General features: G+C 36.5%; 1 protein-coding gene across 1 annotated transcript in view; it reads right to left on the bottom strand.

Moving 5' to 3' along the window:
• The window catches only part of LOC127880587 (transketolase-like), a 52,150-nt gene extending 29,566 nt beyond the window's left edge, over positions 1 to 22,584 (bottom strand). The window contains exons 1-3 of the mRNA XM_052427900.1: positions 22,180 to 22,584; positions 20,502 to 20,619; positions 4,985 to 5,098 (exon numbers count right to left, since the gene is read on the bottom strand). Of these exons, the coding sequence (XP_052283860.1) occupies positions 4,985 to 5,098; positions 20,502 to 20,619; positions 22,180 to 22,286 (339 nt within the window). The 5' untranslated portion in view covers positions 22,287 to 22,584. The remainder of the gene's footprint in view (positions 1 to 4,984; positions 5,099 to 20,501; positions 20,620 to 22,179) is intronic.
• Positions 22,585 to 27,425: the final 4,841 nt, after the last annotated feature.

Genomic DNA, 27,425 nt, shown 5'->3' with positions numbered 1-27,425 from the left:
TTTTACCACTCAAAATGTGCAGCTTCATGAGATACACATGCATGCCAAATATGAAGTTGCTATCTTCAATATAGCAAAAGTTATTGCAAAATGTTAAAGTTGGCGCAAACAGACAGACAGACCAACAGACCAACAGACCAACAGACAGACAGGGCAAAAACAATATGTCCCCCACTACTATAGTGGGGGACATAAAAATGCCCCGCCCCTTGGAAGCCATTTTTTTCAAGCAAACATAATTATTTTCGAAGTCATCCAAGATATCTCTGAGCCCAATCTTATGACCAAATTTCATGAAGATTGGACAATAAATGTGGCCTCTAGAGTGTTAACAAGGTTTTACTATAGCCATATATAGCCATATAAGGAAAAATGCCCCGCCCCTGGTGGCCATGTTTTTAGAGCAACCAAAACCATTTTCAAACTCATCCAAGATATCATTGGGACAAATCTTCTGACCATGTTTCATGATGATCGGAAAATAAATGTGACCTCTAGAGTGTTAACAAGGTATTACTATAGCCATATAAGGAAAATAGCCCCGCCCCTGTGGTGGCCATGTTTTTCAACCAACCGGCATCATTTTTAAATTCATCCAAGATATTATTGGGATGAATCTTCTGACCGAATTCCATGAAGATCGGACTATAAATGTAGCCTCTCATCCAAGATATCATTAATACAAATCTTCTGACCAAATTTCATTAAGATTGGACAATAAATGTGGCCTCTAGAGTGTTAAGGTTTTACTATAGCCATATTAGGAAAAATGCCCCGCCCCCTGGCGGCCATGTTTTTCAACCAACCGGCATCATTTTCGAACTCGTCCAAGATATTATTGGGATTAATCTTCTGACCAAGTTTCATGAAGATCAGACAATAAATGTGGCCTCTAGAGTGTTAACAAGATTTTACTATAGCCATATATACCCATATAAGGAAAAATGCCCCACCCCTTGGCAGCCATGTTTTTCAAGCAAACGTTACCCTTTTCGAACTCATCCAAGATATTATTGAAACCAATCTTCTGACCTAATTTCATAAAGATTGGACAATAAATGTGGCCTCTAGAGAGTGAACAAGGCAAATGTTGACGTCGCACAACGGACAACGCACGACGGACGAAAGGCGATCACAAAAGCTCACCATGAGCACGTTGTGCTCAGGTGAGCTAAAAATGACAACCAGAGTTATGCAACTTGTCCTTTACTGTCCCCTTATGATAGTTTGCGAGTTTTCCAAGTATGAAAGCAATATCTATGATACTTTAGGGGTAAAGTGGACCAAAACACAAAACTTAACCAAATTTTCAAGTATAAAGGGCCCATAATTCCAACAAAATGCCAGTAAGAGTTACATAACTTTGCCTGCACAGTCCCCTTACGATAGTTAGTAAGTGTTGCAAGTATGAAAGCAATAGCTTTGATACTTTAGGAAAAAAGTGGACCTAAACACAAAACTTACCAAATTTTCAATTTTCGAAGTATAAAAAGGGCACATAATTCTGTCAAAATGCCAGTCAGAGTTACATCATTTTGCCTGCACAGTCCCCTTATGATAGTTAGTAAGTGTTGCAAGTATGAAAGCAATAGCTTTGATACTTAAGGAATAAAATGGACCTAAACACAAAACCTAACCAAAATTTTCAATTTTCTAAGTATAAAAAGGGCACATAATTCTGTCAAAATGCAAGCCAGAGTTATCTAACTTTGCCTGCCCAGTCCCCTCATGATAGTTAGTAAGTGTACCAAGTTTGAATGCAATAGCATTGATACTTTATGAGTAAAGTGGACCTTAACGCAAAACTTAACCGGACGCCAACGCCGACGCCAAGGTGATGACAATAGATCATAATTTTTTTTCAAAAAATAGATGAGCTAAAAAACTCAATTTTTCGATGATTCAAGGGCTGTTACTCAGGAATGACCTAGTCAATTGGGCTGATTATCGAACTTGACCTAGATCTTATGACCTTACAAATTTTCATGAAGTGTGGCGGAGATCCTATGAAATTTGCTTGAGATATTTAGCGGAAATGAGAAAAACCGCAATTTTTCGATGATTCAAGGGCCGTAACTCAGAATTGTCTGGGTCAATTAGGCCGATTATCGAACTTGACCTAGATGTTATTGCCTTACAAATTTTTATGAAGTGTTGCGAAGATCCTATGACAATTGCTCGAGTTATTGAGTGGAAAGGAGAAAGAAAAAAAACGCAATTTTTCGATGATTCAAGGGCCGTAACTCAGGAGTGTCTGGGTGAATTCGGCCGATTATTGAACTTGACCTAGATGTTATTGCCTTACACATTTTCATGAAGTTTGGTGAAGATCTGATGATAATTGCTCGAGTTATTGAGCGGAAACAAAAAGAAACAAGATATGTGTTTGTCAGAAACACTATGTCCCCTTTTGCGCTGCTTTGAAGCTATATATTTGACCTTTGACCTTGAAGGATGACCTTGACCTTTCACCACTCAAAATGTGCAGCTGATGAGATACATATGCATGCCAAATATCAAGTTGCTATCTTCAATATTGCAAAAGTTATTGCAAATGTTAAAGTTGGCGCAAACCAACCAACAGACCAACAGACCAACCAACCAACCAACAGACAGGGCAAAAACAATATGTCCCCCACTATAGTGGTGGGGGACATAATAAAAACAATTTTACGATGATTCAAGGGCCGTTACTCAAGAGTGTGTGGGTCAATTTAGCCGATTATCGAACTTGACCTAGATGTTATTGCCTTACACGTTTTCATGAAGTTTGGTGAAGATCTGATGACAATTGCTTGACTTATTGAGCGGAAATTAATCCGGACGGACTAACGGACTGACTAACTGACTGACTAATGGACTGTGTGATTTTAATATGCCCCAGAACCTATGTTCTGGGGCATAAAAAGGCATCTAGTGCCCATTTTCGAGGATAACATTTAGCTGAAAAAATGCATTTTTAAATCAAAATTTGAAAGGAAGTTTACATTTGAAAGATGATATTACATATATATAAGAAAGTTAAGTATGTAATGAATGAACACTAATTATCCATAAATAGGAAATGCCTTCAGAGTTTTTGTATTCTTTGGCTGCATTTATACCAATTATAGGGTGAATTAAATTATACCAGTTAAAGCCAATTATACTTTAGAAGTCGGGCTAAGGATCGAAAGTTCTCAAAATACATTTGGAAATCATCAAGGTGAGCAGGGTTTTGTGTGGTTGTTGTTGTTAATCATCAGAATAGTTAAACAAGAGGGCCATGATGGTCCTGAATCGCTCACCTGACTAACCTTGCTACATCAACTTAAATTCTATCAGACCCATATACAATCCCAAGAAAGATTTCATTTATTAATACATTCTGACAAAATTTCATTAAGGGGTGATGAAAACTGTGACCTCTTTCATCTACACAAGGTTTTACTAGAATTGACCCGGTGACCTAATTTTTGACCCCAGATGACCAATATACGATCCAAAATCAGATATTATCCAGATAAACATTCTGACCATACTTCATTAAGATCAGATGAAAACTATGACCTCTATTGTCTACACAAGGTTTTTCTATGATTTGACCTAGTGACCTAGTTTTGACCAAAGATGACCCAAATACAATCCCAACCCAGATTTCATCAAGATTATATCAAGATAAACATTCTGACCATACTTCATTAAGATCAGATGAAAACTATGACCTTTATTGTCTACAAAAACGTTTTTTAATTTGACCTAGTGACCTAGTTTTTGATCCTAGATGACCCAAATTCAATCCCAACACAGATTTTAATAAGACAAACATTCTGACAATATTTCATTAAGATCTTATGAAAACTGTGACCTCTATTGTCTACACAAGGGTTTTCTATGATCTGACCTAGTGACCTAGTTTCTGACCCCAGATGACGCAAATACAATCCCAATCCAGATTTTATCAAGATAAACATTTTGAATAAATTTCATAAAGATTGGATGAAAACTGTGACCTCTACTTTCTACACAAACAAATTGTTGACGGTTTTTCTATTATTTGACCTAGTGACCTAGTTTTTGACCCCAGATGACCCAAATACAATCCCAACCCAGATTCCATCAAGATAAACATTCTGACCAAATTTCAATAAGATTGGATGAAAACTGCGACCTCTATTGTCTACACAAGGTTTTTCTATTATTTTACCTAGTGACCTAATTTTTGACCTAGTGACCTTATTTTTGACCCCAGATGACCCAAATACAATCCCAACCCAGATTTCATCAAGATAAACATTCTGACCAAATTTCATAAAGATTGGATGAAAACTGAGACCTCTACTGTCTACACAAACAAATTGTTGACGGACGCACACACAAACACACGCACACAGATGCCGGACATCACACGGTCACATAAGCTCACCATGTCACTTTGTGACAGGTGAGCTAAAAATTGGGCATAGTTGTGTGTTTCACAAAGATTAATTCATCCACAAATGTACAATAACCAGCAATCATAACCCATTCGGAAAGGTGAAGACCTTTATTTGTTGTGACATGCTGGAGTTGTTTAAAAGAAAATTAATGTTGTTTGCTTGTAAAATGAGTAGTTTCCATCTAATTAAATCACTTAAAACTGATTAACAGTAGCGCTACTAGCCATGTTAAGTGGCTGCAATCTTTGCTTATAGCAGCAATGCTAGTCATGTTAAGTGGCTGCAATCTTTGCTTACAGTGGTTATACATGTACTAGTTATGTAGAGTGGCTGCAATCTTTGCTTACAGCAGCGATAATAGTCATGTAAAGTGGCTGCAATCTTGCTTACAGTAGTGATATTAGTAATGTAAAGTGGCTGCAATCTTTGCTTACAGCAGCGATACTAGTCATGTAAAATGGCTGCAATCTTTGCTAACAGCAGCGATACTAGTCAAGTAAAGTGGCTGCAATCTTTGCTTACAACAGCGATACTAGTCATGTAAAGTGGTTGCAATCTTTGCTTACAGGTGTAGGGTGGCCCTCCAGATCTGAGGAGAGTTTTCGTAGGTTGAGAAGTTCCTCGACAGAAAACAGACCCGCCTCCGCCCAGGCTGCGTACAGGATGGGGCAAGCATGGCCCTGAAATAGATATGAGCTTGCTCTGGTATTTGGGTTAAGTGTCATCCCGGATTGGCCTGCGCAGTCATCACAGGCTAATCAGGGGCAACACTCTGTCTTTATGGGGTTTTTTTTGTTTAAGCGTAGTCTCTTCATTGTGAACATCTAGTTTGGGAAAGTTTGGAAAGATGCGCAGGCTTATCTGGGACGACACTTTAACCACATTTATATTACCCTGTTCTCCCGATGTGAGACTTATACATGTACATAAGTCTTTGGGGGAAGAAGAGGAGAATAGTGGTGAAAGATGGCAGAAAATAATCTGTTACAGGGTTTTAATCATTGTCATAGTAACGGGTTACCAAACAAAACATGAGCAGTATTGCCAAAGTTCATGATTTAGGCTTCTAACCCACCCTCAATTAACTTATCTGTATTAAACAATTACCTTATATTTACTATGTAATTATCCCCACACTTTTTGAAAAGCGTGGGGATATTGTGGTTATCTCCGCCATCTGTCCGTCCATCCGTCTGTCCGTCCGTCCATCCTGGCCACTATTATCCTACACTATAAGCACTAGAACCTTGAAACTTACACATATGGTAGCTATGAGCAAATGTGCAACGGTGCACTATTCAGAATTTTGATCTGACCCAGGGGTCAAAAGTAAGGGGGGTTGGGGTGGGGCTGGGTCAGAGATTTTCACTTATTTTTATGCCCCCCGTATGGTGCATTACAGGTGTAGGGTGGCCCTCCAGGTTATTTACTCACCTCCATTTAAAGCTTATTACTTCCCTTGGATTTGTTTTTTTGACCTTTGACCTTGAAGGATGACCTTGACCTTTCACCACTCAAAATGTGCAGCTCCTTAAGATACACATGCATGCCAAATATGAAGTTGCTATCTTCAATATTGCAAAAGTTATGGCAAAATGTTAAAGTTGGAGCAAACACACAAACAAACAAATCAACATTCTAACAGACAGGGCAAAAACAATATGTCCCCCACTTTAGTGGTGGGGGACATAAAAAACTAATCCAATGGAAGTAATAAGCTTTAAAGGGAGGTTAGTAATGAACCTGCCAAATGATAAAAAAATTAAATAAATCAAAGTGGCGCAGGAGGGGGCATTGTGTTTCTAACAAACACATCTCTTGTTTTATGTTATTTTACATTAACTTCTTCATTTCTACACCGATTCACTTCCAATTGATACTGGACATCTCTTATGACAATACGGTCAATCTCAACTATGCATGGCCCCATTACCAACCCTAGGGTGCCCCCTGGGTCAAACATGCGGCGTGGGGATACGCGTCGGCCTCTGCCCGCGCCATTTCTAGTAATTAATAGTATTGCAGGGCCCCTAAATTTACTGACAAACTTCTTATTCTTCTACACAAAAAAGTAATGAAAACACTCTGGAGAAAATGTAAGTTAATATACAAATATATACCCGTTATACTTTATATTTAGTTTATGCGCTCAATCTAAAACAAGAGCTGTTTGTAAAACATGCATGCCCCCCCCATAGGGGCTGTCAGTTGTAGTGGCAGCCATTGTGTGAATAAAACATTTTTGTCAATGTGACCTTGACCTTTGACCTAGTGACCTGAAAATCAATAGGGGTCATCTGCCAGTCATGATCAATGTACCTATGAAGTTTCATGATCCTAGGCCTAATTATTCTTGAGTTATCATCAGGAAACCATTTTACTGTTTCCAGTAACTGTGACCTTGACCTTTGACCAAGTGACCTGAAAATCAATAGGGGTCATCTGCCAGTCATGATCAATGTTCCTATGAAATTTCATGATCCTAGGTGTAAGCATTCTTGAGTTATCATCCGGAAACAATTTTACTGCTTTGAGTCACTGTGACCTTGACCTTTGACCTAGTGACCTGAAAATCGATAGGGGTCATCTGCCAGTGATGATCAATGTACCTATGAAGTTTCATGATTCTAGGCGCAAGCATTCTTGAGTTATCATCAGGAAAACATTTTACTGTTTCGAGTCACTGTGACCTTGACCTTTGACCTAGTGACCTGAAAATCAATAGGGGTTATTTGCCAGTCATGATCAATGTACCTATGAAGTTTCATGATCCTAGGCGTAAGCATTCTTGAGTTATCATCCGGAAACCATTTTACTATTTCGAGTAACTGTGACCTTGACCTTTGACCTAGTGACCTGAAAATCAATAGGGGTCATCTGCCAGTCATGATCAATGTACCTATGAAGTTTCATGATTCTAGGTGTAAGCATTCTTGAGTTATCATCCGGAAACCATTTTACTATTTCCAGTCACTGTGACCTTGACCTTAGACCTAGTGACCTGAAAATCAATAGGGGTCATCTGCCAGTCATGATCAATGTACCTATGAAGTTTCATGATCCTAGGACTAAGTTTTATCATCCGGAAATCATCTTATGGACGGACCGACCGACGGACCGACCGACATGTGCAAAACAATATACCCCCTCTTCTTCGAAGGGGGGCATAATAACGGATTTAATGCATATGCGTAAAGCGTTATCCCATATTACCCAGGTCAATTTGCACATGCTAAGTAGGGACGACACTTTCTGCATAAACTGGACTTTTGCTAATAAGATACTAACTTTAAACCCAAAATTCCATATGGCGGAAAGTGTTGTCCCGTGTTAGCCTGTGTGGACTGCACAGGCTTATCTGGGAAAACACTTTAGGCACATGCAATAAAAAAAGCATTTTTCCAGATGGCTCATATTGATCATAAAAGTGGGTCAAATGTCATTACTATTTATTACACAAAAGGTTTGAAAGGCCGCATAAACTGTCTAATGAGGTTAAAATCATGTCAAACATTTGGTGAATCTGTCTAACATGCTTGCTACCTGAAATCTTGTTTAATGCAACCAGTACTTGGTTTTATGTTTTCACAATACATGTAATACAAAATATCAATCAATCAATCAATACCATAATCAACAAAAAACTTCACAGTTTTTAACCAGAACCTCTGAGTAGCTGGTAACTGATTATCAATTCTACCAAAATGTTTGTGTTACATGGAGATTATTTGAACATATGATACTTGTAACATGGATTATGTGACATATTCATTCATAATTACTAAAATGTTCATTATAAAAGGGAAAAAAACATTAAATGAATCATCACACAATCAGACCACCCAACCCGGCAGTTGAAACACTTACTATATCCTGTATATAATAGCCTTTTAAGTTTTCCAACACAAATATATTCCTGTAGTGGAGTACTCCAGTTTTTGGATAATCAATCATTTACCTGTTATAAGGCAGGCAATATAGGATTTGAACTTGACCCTAAATTGTTCAATACTCAAGCTGGGTGCAATACATACACAGATTTCAGTGATTTTTCTTCGCTTTATATTTTACAGCCTGTGCCTTTTTGATTGGGAAAAAAAGCGCGATAGACCCGGAAATTAGGAAAAATTAAACGTTTTTAATATGATTATATAAAATAACAGTATACCAATTGTTCATAAGTGCATGTTCAACTGCTTTCTAAAATTCATATTATTAAGTGCTAGGGAATTATATTGCTTTATAATAAGCTTAATAAACTAACTATTGAGTTTATTGAAAAAGTTTGGCATTTGGTGGAAATTTTGGTCTGATATTTGGGAAAAAATGTCGTTTTTTGCCATTGGGAAACAGCCTGTAAGAGGCTGTAATTTTGGGCCAAAAAAAATCACTGTATTTACTGAACATGAAATGACATTCTGTAGGGACGTTTTTTCTCGAACAATTATCATATTCAATCTTATAAGCAAACCATTATGTTAATAATCTAACTGCATATCAGCCCTGATTCTTACCATTTTAACTTGTTATAATTGCATTTGTAAACATATGAGCCTCACTATTAGAAAATGGGGTAAAAAACATGTGCGTGAAGTGTAGTTCCAGTGTGCATGAAGTGTATTCCCAGATAAACTTGTGCAATCTGCACAGGCCAATCAGGGACAACACTTTCCTCTAAACTGGATTTTTGCTAAAAAGAGACTTCCTTTAAACAAAACATACCATAAAAGTTAAAAGTGTTTTCAATGATTAGCCTGTGCAGACTGCACAGGCTAACCAGGGACAACATTTGAATTAAGCTCCATTTTCCCAGAACAAGGCTCATATTTAACACCTTATTTATTAAAAGATAACAGAAACATTCTTCTTAAATCTGTAGACAGGTTGTATATCATTTTTAAAAGTGAGAGTACACCTCTAATAAATTTCTCAAGTATTTGACTTGTCATTCCAATCATTAAATAAATAGACCTGATGGCAATACAAGGTCACCTCTGTTTTAGTAAAGGTAACAGTAATTCTTGTTTGGCAACACAAAGTTGTGTTTAACAAGTTTTAATGATTATATTTGCATCTTAATAGCAAAATGACTAGCCTTATACAGAGATTTTTATACAGGCTACGCTTCGGCATGAACCTTATAATCAGTGTTACATGATCAAAGCATTTTTCTCTTAATATATTATTGGCCTTTTTTTTATTTTAACTGTTAAATCAACTGTTTCAAACATTTTAGAATTAAAAATGTAGGTTATCATTCCAGGATATAAATCCAATCCATTTCATTTTGTTCATTTATTTGTTATTGTTTGATTTTTTATGTCAGTTTTAATGCATGGATTTTTCTATTACATTTGTTTAATTATTGCTTGAATACTTGAGAGCTTTAGTTTTTCATGTCAGTTGTTTTATGTTTATGTAATTTTCATATCTTAAATGAACAAGAGCTGTGTTTGTGAAACACAATGTCCCCTACTGCGCTTTGAAGCAGAACAGAAGCTATTTAAGAGAATATGGTATATTTTTTAATGTAAAGGTCACAGTGACCTTGACCTTTGACCTAGTGACCTCAAACCATGTTTGATTGTAGATCTCAATGAGATGCATGCACATGTGAAGTTTAAAGAACATACATGTATACCAAAGAGTTTTCATTTTATGAGCAAGGTAAAAGTTTTGGGACAGACACACACATACAATGACAGACAGACAAGACAGACAGGCGGGCGGGCGGGCGGGCAGGCAGGCAGGCAGGCAGGCAGGCAGACAGGCAGACGGACAGACACACAGACAGACAGACACAGACAGACAGACACAGAAATGTACTTTAAAATTCCATTGCCTAGCTAATTTTACCAAACTCTTCCGAGGTGAAGTTTTACATGTACAAGAAGGGCACTAGGGTCAATCATCAGATATGTCGTCTGCTAAGGGTCACTTGTGTAGAAATGGAAACACTTTTGCAACATCAAACATTTTTCATATATTTTTACATCTTTGGTGTACTTTTATAGCATATAATATCGTGAGCATTTTGTTGCAGGATTTCCTCAAAGTATATTTTAGCATGTTAATAACATGGTATCCATCCATTTGAGGGCTTCAGATAAAGGAAGGATTTAAATATAAAGTGATATATAATATTATATTTTGTCACATTGTCAAGTGTGTTCATGACTACATGTATTGTGGTGTATTGAACAATTTTAACATTCCATTTAAGATAGATGATATAGATACCAAGACTTTTAGTAAGACTAGCAAATAGGGACACATTTTTGTTGATCTTCCAGGAATGAACTTTAACTTAAAATATATTTAAATCAAAATAAACTAATAAAAAAAATGGTATTTTAGAACTTTACTTTTTTCGTCGTTTGTGGTTGACTTTTATTATACTTATGGAAATGGGAAAATAATGTGACCCTAAACAAAAGTGTGCATTCCTCTGTGACTGTTAGGTATTTTATCATTACAAACATATAAATTTATAAACATACAACAAAACAGACATGAATTTGGGAAAGAATGTCAAATGGTATCAATGAATGTATAATAAAACAAGAGATGTGTTTGTCAGAAACACAATGCCCCCTACTGCGCCGCTTTGATTTAAATACTTTTGTTTTTGATTATATCCCTTTAACAAATAATATTACACCTCAGAGATATAGGTCCTTCTATATCTATATGACCGGTTTCAGTCTATAAAATTCGATAGAGGAACCTAATAGTATATGGACCGGTTACTATTTTTTGTATATGGACCGTTCAGGGTTACACACCACTAAATTTGCACTGTTTTACTGTAAAATGACGTCATTTTTTTAACGAAATGATGTCATTATTCCTGCGAAATTCTTCAGTGTATCTCTTTTCAGGGTTTTTTTTTACTAAGAAAGTGACGCCGATATTCGGCGTCTTCCCCTACCAGAATTTGTTCCCCTAAAAATACAATTTCCCCCAAATATAATACATTCCCTCAAAGAAATGTTTGTTTTCCTTTGGGTCAGTCCACACTTATCCAATTTGTACCATGTACAACGATCTCTCTCTCTCTCCCAACGAAAACACAAAACTGGGATCCCCAGTGATTCTCAATATAGCAATTAAAATACGTCATGGAAATTTTATCCGGGCAACTGACTGTGACTATTTCACTGGATTCCGATCTTGCGCGAGTAGGGTATTTCGTCAATTAATTACCGGGAACCAGTCGAATTTTCATCCGGGTTATGTGGAAGACAATATGTTCACGGTGCCTATACCAACTGACTTTTTAAGATCTGTGTGGGGAGTAAAATATCAACAAAAGCGCGACGCAGGTAAGATTTTTAAGCATTACTTTTTTAATATTTTACCATTTTTAATGGGATAAAGTGGAGAGCCTGCTCATTCATGAGAGTTTTCTATAGGTATCATCATTTTATAAAACAAAAAAGTATTTTTTCAATAAAGTGCAACCGCGCGTTTGAACGGTTAGTAAAAGGTAGGATCAGTGTGGGGACATTATTTTATTTTGACACAGAAACATCACATCTGGAGAAATTAAGAAATAAACTTTATGGGCAGAGCTTACAATATATCATTTTGCATTCATGTTCAGGTTTCTGTTATATATTTACGAAACAAAGTTCAAGAAAAATGTTCTTACAGAAATATGATCTGTGTGGTATACGTTTTAGAAGGATCTGTGTGGTATACTGTTTTTAAGTTTTTCAGTTCTATTCAGTTGTTTTTAAAAAAATGCTTGTCAACAATGTATTTGAAACTGGATTTTTAAATGCGATAGCATATATTACACATAATGGCTATACATTATTGTATTAAATTATATATTATTTTTAATATTATATTTGCTTTAAGGTATGGCTCAATTCTCCGAATGCGGAAAAAATGTTGAAGAACAGAGCTGGGCTATTGCGCCACACTAGGAGACACGCTAACTCTGGAAACTATTACTGCTGTGGGAAAGCATTTCAGGTAAGATTAAATACCTTAAAAATAGTTACATTTTTAATCAGTTATACTAACAAACAGATGAACGGATTTTCTTGAAACAACACAAATATACAATATATCTTATCAATCAGGTTATCGTATATTTTGAAATATTTCAATAATTGTCAAATCGTTGGTAATTTAAAAATAACGAACGCGTGTCATCTGATACTAACATTTTTGAAATAGCGTGTTTACCCACTGAAATGTCACGTGAATAAAATAGTTTTTTTTTCTCAGGATTCCTACAATCTTAGAAGGCATAGGGCCTCAAAGCACGAAGGACCCAAATGTCATGTACAGTGCGGCAGGAGCTTTGCGGACAAGTACCTACTCGCGGCTCACGAGAAAAGTGCAAAAAAGATGGATTGGTGAAAAGTTACCAATGTGGGTTGGCAGTTAGGAGTGAGAATGACCTCAAAGAGCACGTCAAGACCCACCTGCCGGACATGTGTTATAGGTGTGAGGAGTGTTTTAAAACGTACCAACGCAAAACAAATCTTTCTCGAGACGTGAGGACCTAACATAAATCCGTAAATACCGATAAAAATCATAATAGTTTACAGTTTGTCTGTGTAATTTGATTATCATAGTTCGTTATTTTTTACGTTGTTTTATTTTAACTTTACTTTTCAAAATGATTCTAAAGTTATCCTAATTTGATAAGTTTGTATGTTTCATTTAGTTCGTTTGTGTGTTTCTGTTGAAATCATTCTCAAATAATTGTGCAATAATTTGGATTTACGTTATTCATTAATATATCGAATCTGTGATTTGTGTTATCGAATCTGTGATTCTTTTTTAATTATAACTTGATTAAAGTTTTGCGATGTTTTTTTTCGTTGATTTCAATTTTATATACCGTTGTCACGAGCCAGTTCGATAATCATAAGCAGTCAGGTTTCCTAATAGTAGTGATTTTCACGATTGAGTTACATAATTAACCGCCTGCTTATACTTGTTCTAGTCCGTGGTAATTGACAGTAAACAATGTGTGCAATGAGGTTGTGTATACACTACAATACTCCTTAATGCGAAATATGTCTTAGTATTCTTTACAGCTGCATCCCACCACAACACAAGAGGAGAATCGTACATATATAATCATTTAATATAATATTTCTTCATTAACTTTTTATATTCTCTTCAAAATAATTAACGCTAAAGATAAGGATACACTTGTTACTATAAAAAAAAACGACATAATGTATAACATGACGTTAACACCAACAAATGGCGAATGATTGTCAAGATCTATACTGTGTAATAAACTAATGCAACAATATTAATTCGAAATATAAGAAACATAACACACACACACACACACACACACACATATATATATATATGTTTCTACTATGTCCATTATTTTATTTTTAGTAAATCATGCCGGTTACCTTCAGCTTTAAATAACAACAAAATATAAAATAATGTCGGCAATGTAACATTTTTGCCGTTTAAAGTTTCTTTACAATGATGCAAGGCACTTTGAAATCGATGACAAACCAATGCGTCTGGTGGATTCTGTTTTATCAGTCTTTATTTCAACTTTGATTTTAAATCACACATATTACTCCAGAAAGAACATACCTTTGCTTTTTGTCAACCTGTGTAATATTTGACACAATTTCTATTGCAGAATGTGTGTCCAAATGCCAAAACAAACGATTGTATACACTATCCGAAGAAATATAATAAAGGCATGGATGTGTACCGTATGATAATGCACGCTCATGCATACTCTAACATAACATATGATAAAATTTCAATTGTGTTCGTCTATCCCCAGTCTTATTGTTGGCAACAGTTTGCACTATCGTTTTGTCTCGCCCGCTCCCACCGTACTCCTAGTGTCCCCTTCTGTATAGCATTCCTGTCTCTTGAAACTGTTTCCTCTTTTTTTCTTCCCTTAACTACTACTACTACTACTACTACTACTACTACTACTACTACTACTACTACTACTACTACTACTACTACTATTACGACTATTACAACTACTACTGGTACTACTACTACTACTGCTATTTGTAGTAGTAGTTATTGTAGTAGTAATAATAACAAGGGCTGTTTGTAAAACATGCATGCCCCCCATACGGGCTGTCCGTTGTAGTGGCAGCCTTTGTGTGAATACGATTTTTGTCACAGTGACTTTGAACTTTGACCTAGTGACCTGAAAATCAATAAGGGTCATCTGCAAGTCACGATCAATGTACCTTTGAAGTGTCATGATCCTAGGCAAAAGCGTTCTTGAGTTATCATCCGAAAATCATTTTACTATTTCGGGTCACCATGACCTTGACCTTTGACCTTGTGACCTCAAAATCAATAGGGGTCATCTGCAAGTCATGATCAATCTACCTATGAAGTTTCATGATCCTAGGCGTATGCGTTCTCGAGTTATCATCCGAAAACCATTTTACTATTTCGGGTCACCATGACCTTGACCTTTGACCTAGTGACCTCAAAATCAATAGGGGTCATCTGCGAGTTATGATCAATCTACCCATGAAGTTTCATGATCCTAGGTGTATGCATTCTTGAGTTATCATCCGGAAACCATTTTACTATTTCGGGTCACCGTGACCTTGACCTTTGACCTGGTGACCTCAAAATCAATAGGGGTCATCTGCAAGTCATGATCAATCTACCCATGAAGTTTCATGATCCTAGGCGTATGCGTTCTTGAGTTATCATTAAAAAACCATTTTACTATTTCGGGTCAACGTGACCTTGACCTTTGACCTAGTGACCTCAAAATCAATAGGGGTCATCTGCGAGTCATGATCAATGTACCTATGAAGTTTCATGATCCTAGGCCCAAGCGTTCTTGAGTTATCGTCTGACAACCACCTGGTGGACGGACCGACAGACCAACCGACCGACAGACCGACGGACCGACAGACCGACATGAGCAAAGCAATATACCCCCACTTCTTTGAAGGGGGGCATAATAATAGTAGTAGTAGTAGTAGTAGTAGTAGTAGTAGTAGTAGTACTAGTAGTTGTAGTAGTAGTAGTAGAAGTAGAAGTATTAGTAGTAGTAGTAGTAGTAGTAGTAGTAGTAGTAGCGAGTAGTAGTAGTAGTAGTAGCAGTAGTAGTAGTAGTAGTAGTAGTAGTAGTAGTAGTAGTAGTAGTAGTAGTAGCAGTAATAGTAGTAGTAGTAGTAGTAGTAGTAGTAGTAGCAGTAGTAGTAGTAGTAGTAGTAGTAGTAGTAGTAGTACTAGTAGTAGTAGTAGTGGTAGTACTAGTAGTAGTAGTAGTACTAGTAGCAGTGCTAGTAGTAGTAGTAGTAGTCGTAGTAGTAGTAGTAGTAGTAGTAGTAGTAATAGTAGTAGTAGTAGTAGTAGTAGTAGTAGTAGTAGTAGTAGTAGTAGTAGTAGTAGTAGTACTAGTAGTAGTAGTAAGTGTATTAGTAGTAGCTGTTGTTGTTGTATTGAAATAATTCAAATTAAATTAAAAAAATATATATTGTCGTTATTATTTCAATTTATCCGTAAATTGCAGGAACACGGATACCACACAGATCATTTTAAACATGTATACCACACAGATCATATTACTGTAAGAACATTTTCTTGATTTTTTTTCGTAAAAATTTAACAGAAATCTGAAAATGAATTCAAAATGATATATTGTATGCTCCGCCCATAAAGTTTATTGCTTAATTTCACCAGAGGTGATGTTTCTGTGTCAAATTAAAATAATGTCCCCACACTGATCCTACCTTTTTCTAACCATCCAAACGCGCGGTTGCACTTTACTAAAAAAATACTTATTTGTTTTATAAAATCATGATACCTATAGAAAACTCTCATGAATGAGCGGGCTGTCCACTTTATCCCATTAAAATTGGTAAAATATTTAAAAAGTAATGCTTAAAAACCTTACCTGCGTCGCGCTGATATTTTACTACCCACACAGATCTTAGAACGTGGTATAGGCACCGTGATGTTTGTGACCCAGAAATAAAAGACATTTCTTCAGAGTCTGTCAATTATCTGTCAAGTACATCAGTCAACGAGTTAATTAACACACTAAGTGAATTCATGGAGAGGAAGGTTTTGGAGGAACTAAGGAAGGAAACGTTTACACTGTTGGCTGATGAAAGTACTGATTCCTGCAACAGAACCCAATTTTCATTGTTTGTCAGGTGGGTTAGTGCAAAGGGCCCCGTGGAGCACTACTTAAGCCTTATAAACATGGATAAAGTAACCAGTTTAGCTCTTTTGACAGCTATTGAAACATTCTTCAGAGGTAAACATCTACAGTTAGAGAAAGTAAGATTTGTTGGACTGGATGGTTGTAACACCATGAGCGGGGAAAAGAAAGGTAAGCATATGTATGCAATAGTTTCAATAAATTAATTTATTGAGGAAATTTTTAATTTTTTTAAATAATACAAAAACAATCTTTGTAATTCTAGACATCCTTACAAGAAATCTGAAAGCAGACGACTTAACTTTAAATCAGTAAAAAAAAATAACAAAAATAACTGGGTCTGTATTATTTTTCATTGTAAGTTGGAAACAATGTGGCAAAAGGAGAATTTATTCATGTAGTTTTTAACCAAGTTCTTCTTTTGTTTCAATGTTTATATCTTAAATAAAAAATCTCATTTTAATCTGATTTTAATTTTGCATATTAAAGGTCTACAAAGAAGAATTCGACATGAGAGTCCCCTTTCCATATATGTGAATTGCCGTAACCATCGCCTAGCTTTGTGCTTCGTACATCTGCTTAAGGAAAGTGATCTTTTGAAGGAAGTAGATGGTTTACTGATTTCCATATGGAAACTGTTTCAATATTCTCCAAAGAAAGCAGCTGTCTTCCAGCATATGCAGGAGGTTTATGGAGAAAGGCCAATCAAGTTTGTCAGAGCTGCAACAACAAGGTAAATGGCAAGAAATTATTTTGATATCAGCAATAATTGTATCAATCAGTCAGCAAGCAAATTCTTCTTTTTGCAATGTTTCTTAAGTCGTCTGCTGCAGATGCGTTAAAAAATGAATATAAAATTCATTTCGTAATCATGTGTTAACAGAACACACATTATTTGCAGGTGGTTATCACATCTTCGGGAATGTGTTAGGTTCATTAGTAGATATGAACAGTTGTTGGACACATTTGACGCTCTCATAGAAGACTCTAGAGAACCCGAAAGTCTGGGGATCAGACATTCAGCCACAAATAGAGGCGTCATTGCCATGATTCATGTACTTGTTGATGTGTTAAAGCCTGTGAACTATCTGTCCCTTTACCTACAGCAAGACTGTGGCACATTCACTGTGAACTATCTGTCCATTTACCTACAGCAAGACTGTGGCACATTCACTGTGAACTATCTGTCCCTTTACCTACAGCAAGACTGTGGCACATTCAGTGAACTATCTGTCCCTTTACCTACAGCAAGACTGTGGCACATTCAGTGAACTATCTGTCCCTTTACCTACAGCAAGACTGCGGCACATTCAGTGAACTATCTGTCCCTTTACCTACAGCAAGACTGTGGCACATTCAGTGAACTATCTGTCCCTTTACCTACAGCAAGACTGTGGCACATTCACAGAGTTATCAGCTAGAGTAAAGAAGTGCACAGATGATCTGCATGACATAGTTCATAACTACCAGAACATGACTCTGATGGGACTAGAATTCGGGTAAGAACTAGAATTAAAAACAAGGTGTTCAGAAAAGCCCAGTTGTCACTTTCTGGTTGCTTGATAGTTGAAAGTTATGGGTTCTTTTGAGAATAACTTTAAACTAGTTGTGCATGTCTTGTGGACCAGTTTCAGCAGACAACTTAAGAAAAGGTAAACAAATTATGATGAGCAATTTCTTGCTTAAAACACAATCTTTTAATTGTTTTCTCAAACTTACTAATGTATATTATTCATTTAGCAAAACACAAATAATGTCGAGGGTTTTATAATTTTTTCCAATTTTAATATGAAGATGTTCAAAAGTCTTCTGCTAGTCCTACTATGAAACAAAATGTTGTCTGTAGCTAAGAGTTTAGAAAAAGTAAGTTTTGGCCTAAATACTGTAGTGTGATGGACAGATCAGGGATTAAAAATCACTTACAGATGACAGGCAAGTGATTCCAAAATTATTAACGGTGAACCCCATCATGGCATGTCATCAAAAATTCAGATGTCCAGCATATACGTTTTGCGACTTGTAAGTCTTAATTACTAATTAAACTTACCAGATGACATTTCTTTTCATTTCCAGTAAGTGTGAGATGTTTGACATCATTACAGATAGGACTACTCTAGCTAGACAATTGAGGGCTGGGGTCCAGATGGAAGCAATCAACGCAGAAGGTATGAGTATATGATCATATTATTTTCTTTTTTTAGTTAACTGTAAATCATAATGTTAACAATCTCACTGTAATGTACCAGATGAATAGAAAAGAAAATTATTCATAGTATATAATCCAAACATGTTTTGGAGTTGAGCACTGTCTAGAAGAAGTACAACTACACCGTTTCTACAGTATGCAAGTTGAACAGTGTTCAGACGATATAGAATAGATTTATAAGACCATCATTCATCCATTATAGTAAGATAATTTAACTTGAAATCATTTGCTGTACCATTAGTGTGTGTTCACATAATAGAATTAAAAATGAATGTTAAAAAATGTATTTCAGGATTTTTGAGACTGTATGGTGTGCCTTTGGTACTAGCTCTAGTAAATGAGGTAGAGGATGCCTTCAGCAACCACTCAACCGTGCTATCTGCCTTTAGTTTCCTGGATCCAAGTCACCTGCCAGAAGAGGCAAAGGATGTACATGATTATGGAAAGGTTAATCATTTTTTAAAGTTTATATTTGTATATTTTTTTTCAAAAAATGCCTTTAAAATGCCAAAAGGAAAGCACCAACAGATCTTTTGAGTGAAAAAGGCTGAATAACATTTAAAATTTGAAATGAACCAGAAAACATTTTGACAAAATGAAAAATTGCTCATCATGCATTTTAAATAATTTGTTATTTAACAACGGCTTCGGTCCATATACGGTTTGTGGCTGCCTGGCTGGTCACTGTAATGCCATAGGGACCTCAGTGGAGTTAACTATTTCTTAATTACTTCCCTTGTAAAAATGATCTGCACCTGCCATATGAGAAATAGAAATTATCTCCCTTTAAAGCTTGTTACTTCCCTTTGATTTGTTTTTTACCTTCGACCTTTAAGGATGACCTTGACCTAGACCTTTCACCACTCAAAATGTGCAGCTCCATGAGATACACATGCATGCAAAATATCAAGCTGCTATCTTCAATATTGCAAAAGTTATGGCCAATGTTAAAGTTTTCGGACGGATGGACTGACCGACGGACAGTTCAAATGCTATATGCCACCCTACCGGGGGCATAAAATCCTGACATAAATAAACCGAAAGTGTGAATGATATTGTTATTATTTAATGGAATTCATTTAATGAAGCAGTGATGTGAATCTTACAATATGATTTATCTCCCTTGTTAACAGGTATGTACCGTTGAGTGTGTAAGTATTCTAGGAATATATCACATATTGTAAATGTCAATAATACATTTTGCCAATAGCTGGATGTTTTTACCATTTCTTACTAGTTTATTTGACAACAAGAGCTGTCACCATAGGATGATTTATGCCCCCTATAAACACTTGATAGAAGTTATGAGCTTTTTTCGAAACCTAAACGCAGATTTCGAAACCTAAACGCGGACCCTAATTTCAAAGTCAAGGTCACAGGGGTCAAAATGTATGTGTGTATGGAAAGGCCTTGTCCATATACACATGCATACCAAATATAAAGCTTATATCTCAAGGGACATAGAAGTTATGAGCATTTTTCGAAACCTAAACGCAAAGTGTGACGGACAGACAGACGGACAGTGCAATCACTATGTGCCTTCCTTAGGGGGCATAAAAAGAAGACCTTGACTTGTTCACTTGTGTAGCAGATTATTTATTTTCCTTGTGAAAACCTAAATGTTGGTTGTTGCTGACAGTGGGAATGTTGCTAATTACCAGCCTTGAAGGGCTTAACTAATACTCCATTCATTCTTTGAAACAAGCCAACATACCTTAGACATGACAAATCTGTCACTTGCAGGATCACGTGGGAACTCCGTGCTGTAACGCATCTGGTGGAAAAATAACACGGACATTATTTCTGCGGCAGAGGCACATGATGTGGGATGCCTAGGAATAAAACAAATGACATGCATTTTATTCTCAATTAATCTACAAGCAAGATTCAATTTCTTCGGTTCTTTTCACCACTTTGGGAATGGGGACAGGGCCCTTGGGATTGGAAAAAATAATATTTTTTCGACAAATATTGGAAAATTAGTGTACTTGTTGTTGTTTTTTGCTAGCATACAAACAAAACCCGGACTTCACCTTATAACTAATGTTACAACTGTCCTGTAACAATAACATCTTCTTTAAATGGTCGCAAGCACCATCTGAATGATGTATTTTTTTATCAGAAGCATTATGGTAAAGGAAAAAAATCGCAGTCTGACAACAACCATCAATTTGTGCTATGTTCTCATTAAAAATACCAGTAATTAATTGATAAGCAACAGTACATAAAACCAATGTCATCGCGACTTTCCTGAAAACTGAAAAAAAATCACAACAATCTCGCCGACAAGTCAGTTTTCAAAGGTTTTATCATTTTTTAATGCAATTTTTATTAGTTACTCCATAAAATGCTGTCCATGAAAATTTCAATTACGCTTTTAAGATGTCCATCAACTGTTTAACAGAAGTTTAAGTTAAATTAATTGGTATTACATAAAAGATAATATGAGGCTATGGTATTATCCATATATCTCATATTATCGTGACTTCAATGAAAAAACCTCAAGAAGTGCTGAAAATTTAATGTTTTTTCAATTTTTAGATGTTGCAATTTACTTGATGGTTATAATCAATGACGATTACGACAATGTCTAATGATTTCCGGTGTTCATTGAAAAGTAGGTTATGTTTATTCAAGGGTGATGCTATGATTTTTAAATAACAGAACACACAATAATGTTAGTTTGTTTATGGATTAAAAGTAGCTTTATCAAATGTTTTATATGCCGCTTATTTTTTAATGAAATATAAAAATATTTTAAGAACAACAAGAGCAAGAGTTTCGTTTTTCCATTGAGAAACTTATTTTAGAACATGACTATTGCCAAGCAATATATTTCCCCTACCAGCTCCACCATTGTAAGAAATTCTACCATTGTCAGATCATTTTTTTTATTATTTGTTGCCATAGCAACAAAAAAAATTGACGTAGGAACACAATTAAATGACGTGAATAATGTCCGTATTGCCATATATCCATGTTTCAAGTTTCATGAAAAATTATGAAGAACTTATAAAGTTATTGCAGGATCCAGAAAACCACCATTTTCAGCAGTATTTATCGATTATTTGTTGCCATAGCAACCATAATTTTTTTATGTAGGAGCAAAATAAAATGACGTGCATAAATTTCCATAATGTATATATTGCCATCTATCCATGTTTCAAGTTTCATGAAAAACTCCTGTCCGGTTATAAACTTGACGTTGGGCTTTGGGGAGGAGTGTAAACGAACGAGCCTAAGCTATGAAACAAGTAAATTGACTTTAAAAAAAGACCGAGTCGACTTGTGGCCGATTCGACTCATCATACAGTCGGCGTCAAATATACATGTATTGTACTAGTCGAGCAAAAGAGTGCAAGTATGCCGGAAAAAAACAATATGTCACCTACCCAGAATTGCTCGCCTGCGTTGCTCTTATACTATCGATCCTCAATTGATTTGCCATGTCCCCAAGGGACTGGAGAGTCTTCGAATCTGGACAGTGATATTTAGCCATGATGTCAATCCAACTGATCTCGACGAGATCTACGGGTTAAACGGTGAAGGTCGCACTGGTTTCCGGTCACAGTCAATGAAAAATGGTTCCCAAAAATGTGCGTGAGTACTTCTTTCCTGGGTTAAGTCCTTCTAGTACTGTATGTATTTCAACGTTTTTCAAGACTGCCACTGTTTTATAAATACATAAGTTTTAACTCCGTTCATTTCCCACTACCATAATGCTATGCTGAAGGCACAAGAAATAAAGTCAGGGAGATAAAAACCCGGATACATGCACGTACGCGTTCACAATTTAAATTAATATTTATCTAACTTCATGTTGACCAATCATTTACATGTTCCAATTTCAAAACCATCCTAAACGTGACTTAAACTAGGATGCGGTAAACAAGACCGCATAACCTGCTGTATTAGTATGTGTTTTATTCTTTTTAACGGGATTTCAACATGTCCACATGTGTATGCGTGTGGTTTATTTATGCCAATTATTATTAATAAATTGAAGTTGATTATTAGTCCACTTTCACTTTTTATCACTCTAAAGGATATACTAATGCATGTATGTTATATTTATTGAAGTGCCATGCTTCCTTTTAGGTACACTTCAGTAGCGCTCGATTGGTCATTGTCTGTGCGGGTTCTACTTTAATATACCCCGGGTACACGTATGCTTAAATGTACCCCGGGTAAGAAAATATACTAACTCGTACCCGGCCAATTAAGAACCCGAGTTTTATTCCCGCCCAAAATCCGAAGTCGCAAAACGCAATGCGGAATACGAAACAAAATTGTCAGTGAACAAACCGGCCTCGATATGTCTTTGTAAGTAGGAGTTTCGATAATAAAGAGGCAATTTTACAGAAAACTGACATAAACATTAACATAATAATTTTGAAAAAAATAGCAGACAACGACCAATTTAACATAAGAATTCTCTGGTACGTTTCAGTATATTTTCCGTACCCGGGATACATTTATGTAGTACCCGAGCCGACACTGACCAATCGAGCGTAAGTAACTCGTGCTCATGTCGAGCTTTTGAGATCACCTTTTATATTTCGACTGTACGTCTGCGTACGTCATCCGTCGTGCGTCCGCATTTACCTTGTGAACATTCTAGAAGCCCTACAGTATGCATGGCCAAGAAACTCAGTCAAAAGATTTGTCTAAATGATATCTCGCTTTAGTTCGAAACTGGGTCACATTGGGTCAAAAACTAAGTCAATATGTCAAATTAAAGAAATAGCGTGTGAACACTCTAGCAGATACATTTTATGCGCAATCATCATTTTGCTCAGTAAATTAGGTTTTAATGATATTTTAACTGAGTTCGGAAATGGTTCCAGTCCGTTAAAAAACATGACCGCCTGTGGGCGGTGCAGTTTTCTTTAAATAGCTTTATAAACACATTGTGAAAACTCAAGTAGTCACATTTTCCAATAATCATGAAACTTTCGTCAAAACATTTGTTCAAATGAAATCTCGACCGAATTCGAATATGGTTCCGGTCCGTTGAAAGACATGGTCGCAAGGGAGTGGGGCAGTTTTCCATTCACATCTGTAATGAAATCTTGCAAACACAGGTCCAAGTTTTGGCTCAATCATTATGAAACCTGCTCAGAACAGCTAGTCTCATGAAACCGGTCACCTTAAAAAAAGCTCTAAAACGCTCCGACCGGCTGAAAAATATGGCCGCTAGAGAGAGGTGCAGTTTTGCTTGTATGATTTAATGAAACATTGTAAACAATTTATAATTTGTTGTAAAATCATTATTAAAAATGCTTAGAATATGTATTGTTAAATACTTTGGACTTGTTCGAAAATGGTTCCGATCCGTTTAAAAAATATGGCGAAACCTTGTGAATACTTTAGACGTCTCATTGAACAATCTTCGCGAAACGTGCTCATGCAGAACGTTTGTTATAAATTTTAATAATATACCGGCCGAATAAGTACATGTTTTGGATCCGTTACAAAACATGGCTGCCAAGGGGCGGGGCAGTTTTCTCTTATGGCTGTAATGAAACCTTGTGAACTCTCTAGAAGTCATATTTGTTGCCCAATCATACGACAACTTGCTCAAAACATTTGACGTGTGCCAATAATCAAAATAGTTCTGGTCCTGAGAAAAACATAGCTGCCCGGGTCGGGACAGTTTTCCTCATATTCCATATTGAAACATCGTGTGAACATCCTAGAATTGACAGTTTTACAAAAATCACAATAAATTTGCTTAGAACATATGTTCTAATAATGACTGGACCAAGTTCATTTTTTATAATGCCATTGAAAAAGAGCTGCGGCGAAAATGGGATGGTCTTTTTACCTTCTTTGGCTATAAACTGAAACTTTACCAGCTCAGAACAGTTACGTGTCTCTGCGTCCAAGGAGAGCGCCGCATGGCATTTCGTGTTATTGAATATATGTACTGTACGTTAGCGAGTAATAACTACTAACTAGATATTAGTTTCATACAGACTGAAATATAATTTGGCAAAAAAAAATATTCGTGACTTGCATTATTAATATACATTTGTTTCCTCACTATACAAGTATAACGAAAATTCCATCAAAGATTAATCCGTAGTTGAACTCCCTCAAAGTAACAAAAACAATATATGGATACTCGGGCTCGATTGGTCAGTGTCGGCTCGGGTACTACTTACGTGTACCCCGGGTACGGTAAATATACTAAAACGTGCCCGGGAATTTTAACGCTAAATCGGTCGTCGTCGGCTTTTTTTTAAACTTAATTATGTTCACTTATATGTAAATTTTCTGTTTAATGGCCTCTATATTATCGAAACTCATACTAAAAAAAACATTTCGATGCAGTTTTTTTTAAAGAAAAGTTTGTTCAAGATAAACAATACCGTTTTAAGGTATTCGGTAGCGCATTTTACGACATCAGATTTTGGGCGGGAAAACAACTCGGGTACATTCTAATGTCGACCGGGTAAGTTTAAGTATTTTTACCGTACCCGGGGTACATGTAAGTATACTTAAGAGTACCCGGGGTACATGTAAGTAGTGCCCGTGCCGACAATGACCAATCGTGCGATACTCGGAGACTTCAACCACCAGATATGGACTGCGTAAGTGAAACACTCAATAATGTATGTAAATTAAGATACATATGACGGAGTCTCTGGTCAATAGTATTTTTTTTAAGCAAACTGCCATGGTGCCCACATGAAACAAAACATAATTCACCTGTTCTAACAAACACACCAGCCGTTGTCCGTAAGTAACGACGCAACCTGGCTTAGGAACATCAAACCATGACGTTTTCAATGAACGTCCGTTAAAAAGTGGACGACGCAACCAGCCGCTTGTTTCTTTAAATAAGCATTCAACAATTTATGGCCATTTTGGATATTTTTCCATACGCATTTCGCAACATAAATCTAAAAGCAAAAGACAAAGATAAAAATGAGTAATTATAAGGAGAAACCCTGCCTATACCATTGTCTTTTTACTCAAAATTAAAACAGACCGTATCGTAAGTTGCATACTTATATATACAGATACATACGCGATTGAAGCATAGTCAAACGCCATGCAGACAAGTCGCCAAAACAAAGATCTATCGTCTCCAGAAAGACCGGTTGAAGAGACTTGAAATGCGTTGTTCAGCCATAAACAGAGCCAATCGTCGTCGGATACCCACGGCTGCTGATTACGCTCCGCTTATCTATCTCTACGAATGGAGAGTAACGTAATGAATAGACCGGAGGTGTCCGACGATGAGAGGCAATACTAAATTAAACCATACGGAAATACGAAGATCTCTTAACTCACTAGAACGTGTCTTTTTGTTTTCCGCCGAGAAAATTTGACATCAGATCATACAGGTAGAACATTTCCATGACTAAACGGATTAGAGGTACGCTTAAATGCGGGTAGGTACCATATACATCGTACTACCAACGCTGTGGTATGAATCTGGTCCAATGACATTCATTATACTCCTGCTGTTTGTTCGCAAATCGTAGTTTTGCGTTTTGGTTTAGAGTGGCGTTTACTTGTAGTCATTAATGTTTCTCCTAGCTTAGTTTCCAAAAACTGACATCTGTCAAGTGTCCATTGATAGGTATTTGTTATTAATCACTAACCGCCAGTCTTATATTTAAATACACGTAAATTAACCAACTGCAAAAACATAATAGCATCTCCAAATCTATCACATGCAAACGACTAAAATACGTGCATCAGTATGTTGAATGACATCACTAAAACACGGAGATAAGAATAACTGGTGCGATTTACGTACCCTTCGTGCCATGTATAATACACGTGTTACTGCTTACCAGTTACCAATTGTGACAAGAAATTATATGTTAACCCAGTCTCATCAGTCGGTTAGAGTTCTCTTCAGAAATACGATGCCCCAGGTAAAAATCGCAGCAATTGAACTGTAAAATAAAGATGTTCAACACAAATTGACGGAATAGTTTGTCATACACGTATAGAAGTTGATCACATTAACGTGTAATGCATTCATTAAAGTTGATAACTACGTAGCTGCGAATGCAGTTTGATGTATCTGAAGTTGATAACTACATAGCTGCGAATGCAGTTTGATGTATCTGAAGTTGATAACTACATAGCTGCGAATGCAGTTTGATGTATCTGAAGTTGGTAGGCAGTTATAGCAGCAATGAGTGTACTGATAGTGGTAGGCTGTTATAGCAGCAACGAGTATACTGATACTGGTAGGCAGTTATAGCAGCAACGAGTATACTGATACAGGTAGGCAGTTATAGCAGTAACTGGTATACTGATACTGGAAGGCAATTATAGCAGCAACTGTTATAGTGATACTGGCAGGCAGTTATAGCAGCGAGTATACTATACTGGTAGGCAGTTAAAGCAGCAACGAGTATACTGAGACTGGTGGGCGGTTATAGCAGCAAGGGTTTTACTGATATACTGGTAGGCAGTTATAGCAGCAACGAGTATACTGATACTGGTAGGCAGTAATAGCAGCAACGAGTATACTGATACTGGTAGGCAGCGAGTATACTATACTGGTAGGTAGTTATAGCATCAACGAGTATACTGATACTGGTAGGCGGTAATAGCAGCAACGAGTATACTGATACTGGTAGGCAGTTATAGCAGCAACGAGTATACT

This window comes from Dreissena polymorpha, chromosome 5, assembly GCF_020536995.1.
Source record: "Dreissena polymorpha isolate Duluth1 chromosome 5, UMN_Dpol_1.0, whole genome shotgun sequence".
Classification (NCBI taxonomy): Eukaryota; Metazoa; Mollusca; class Bivalvia; order Myida; family Dreissenidae; genus Dreissena; species Dreissena polymorpha.
The sequence above is the reverse complement of the archived record's forward strand: the minus strand, read 5'-3'. Positions and strand labels throughout refer to the sequence as shown.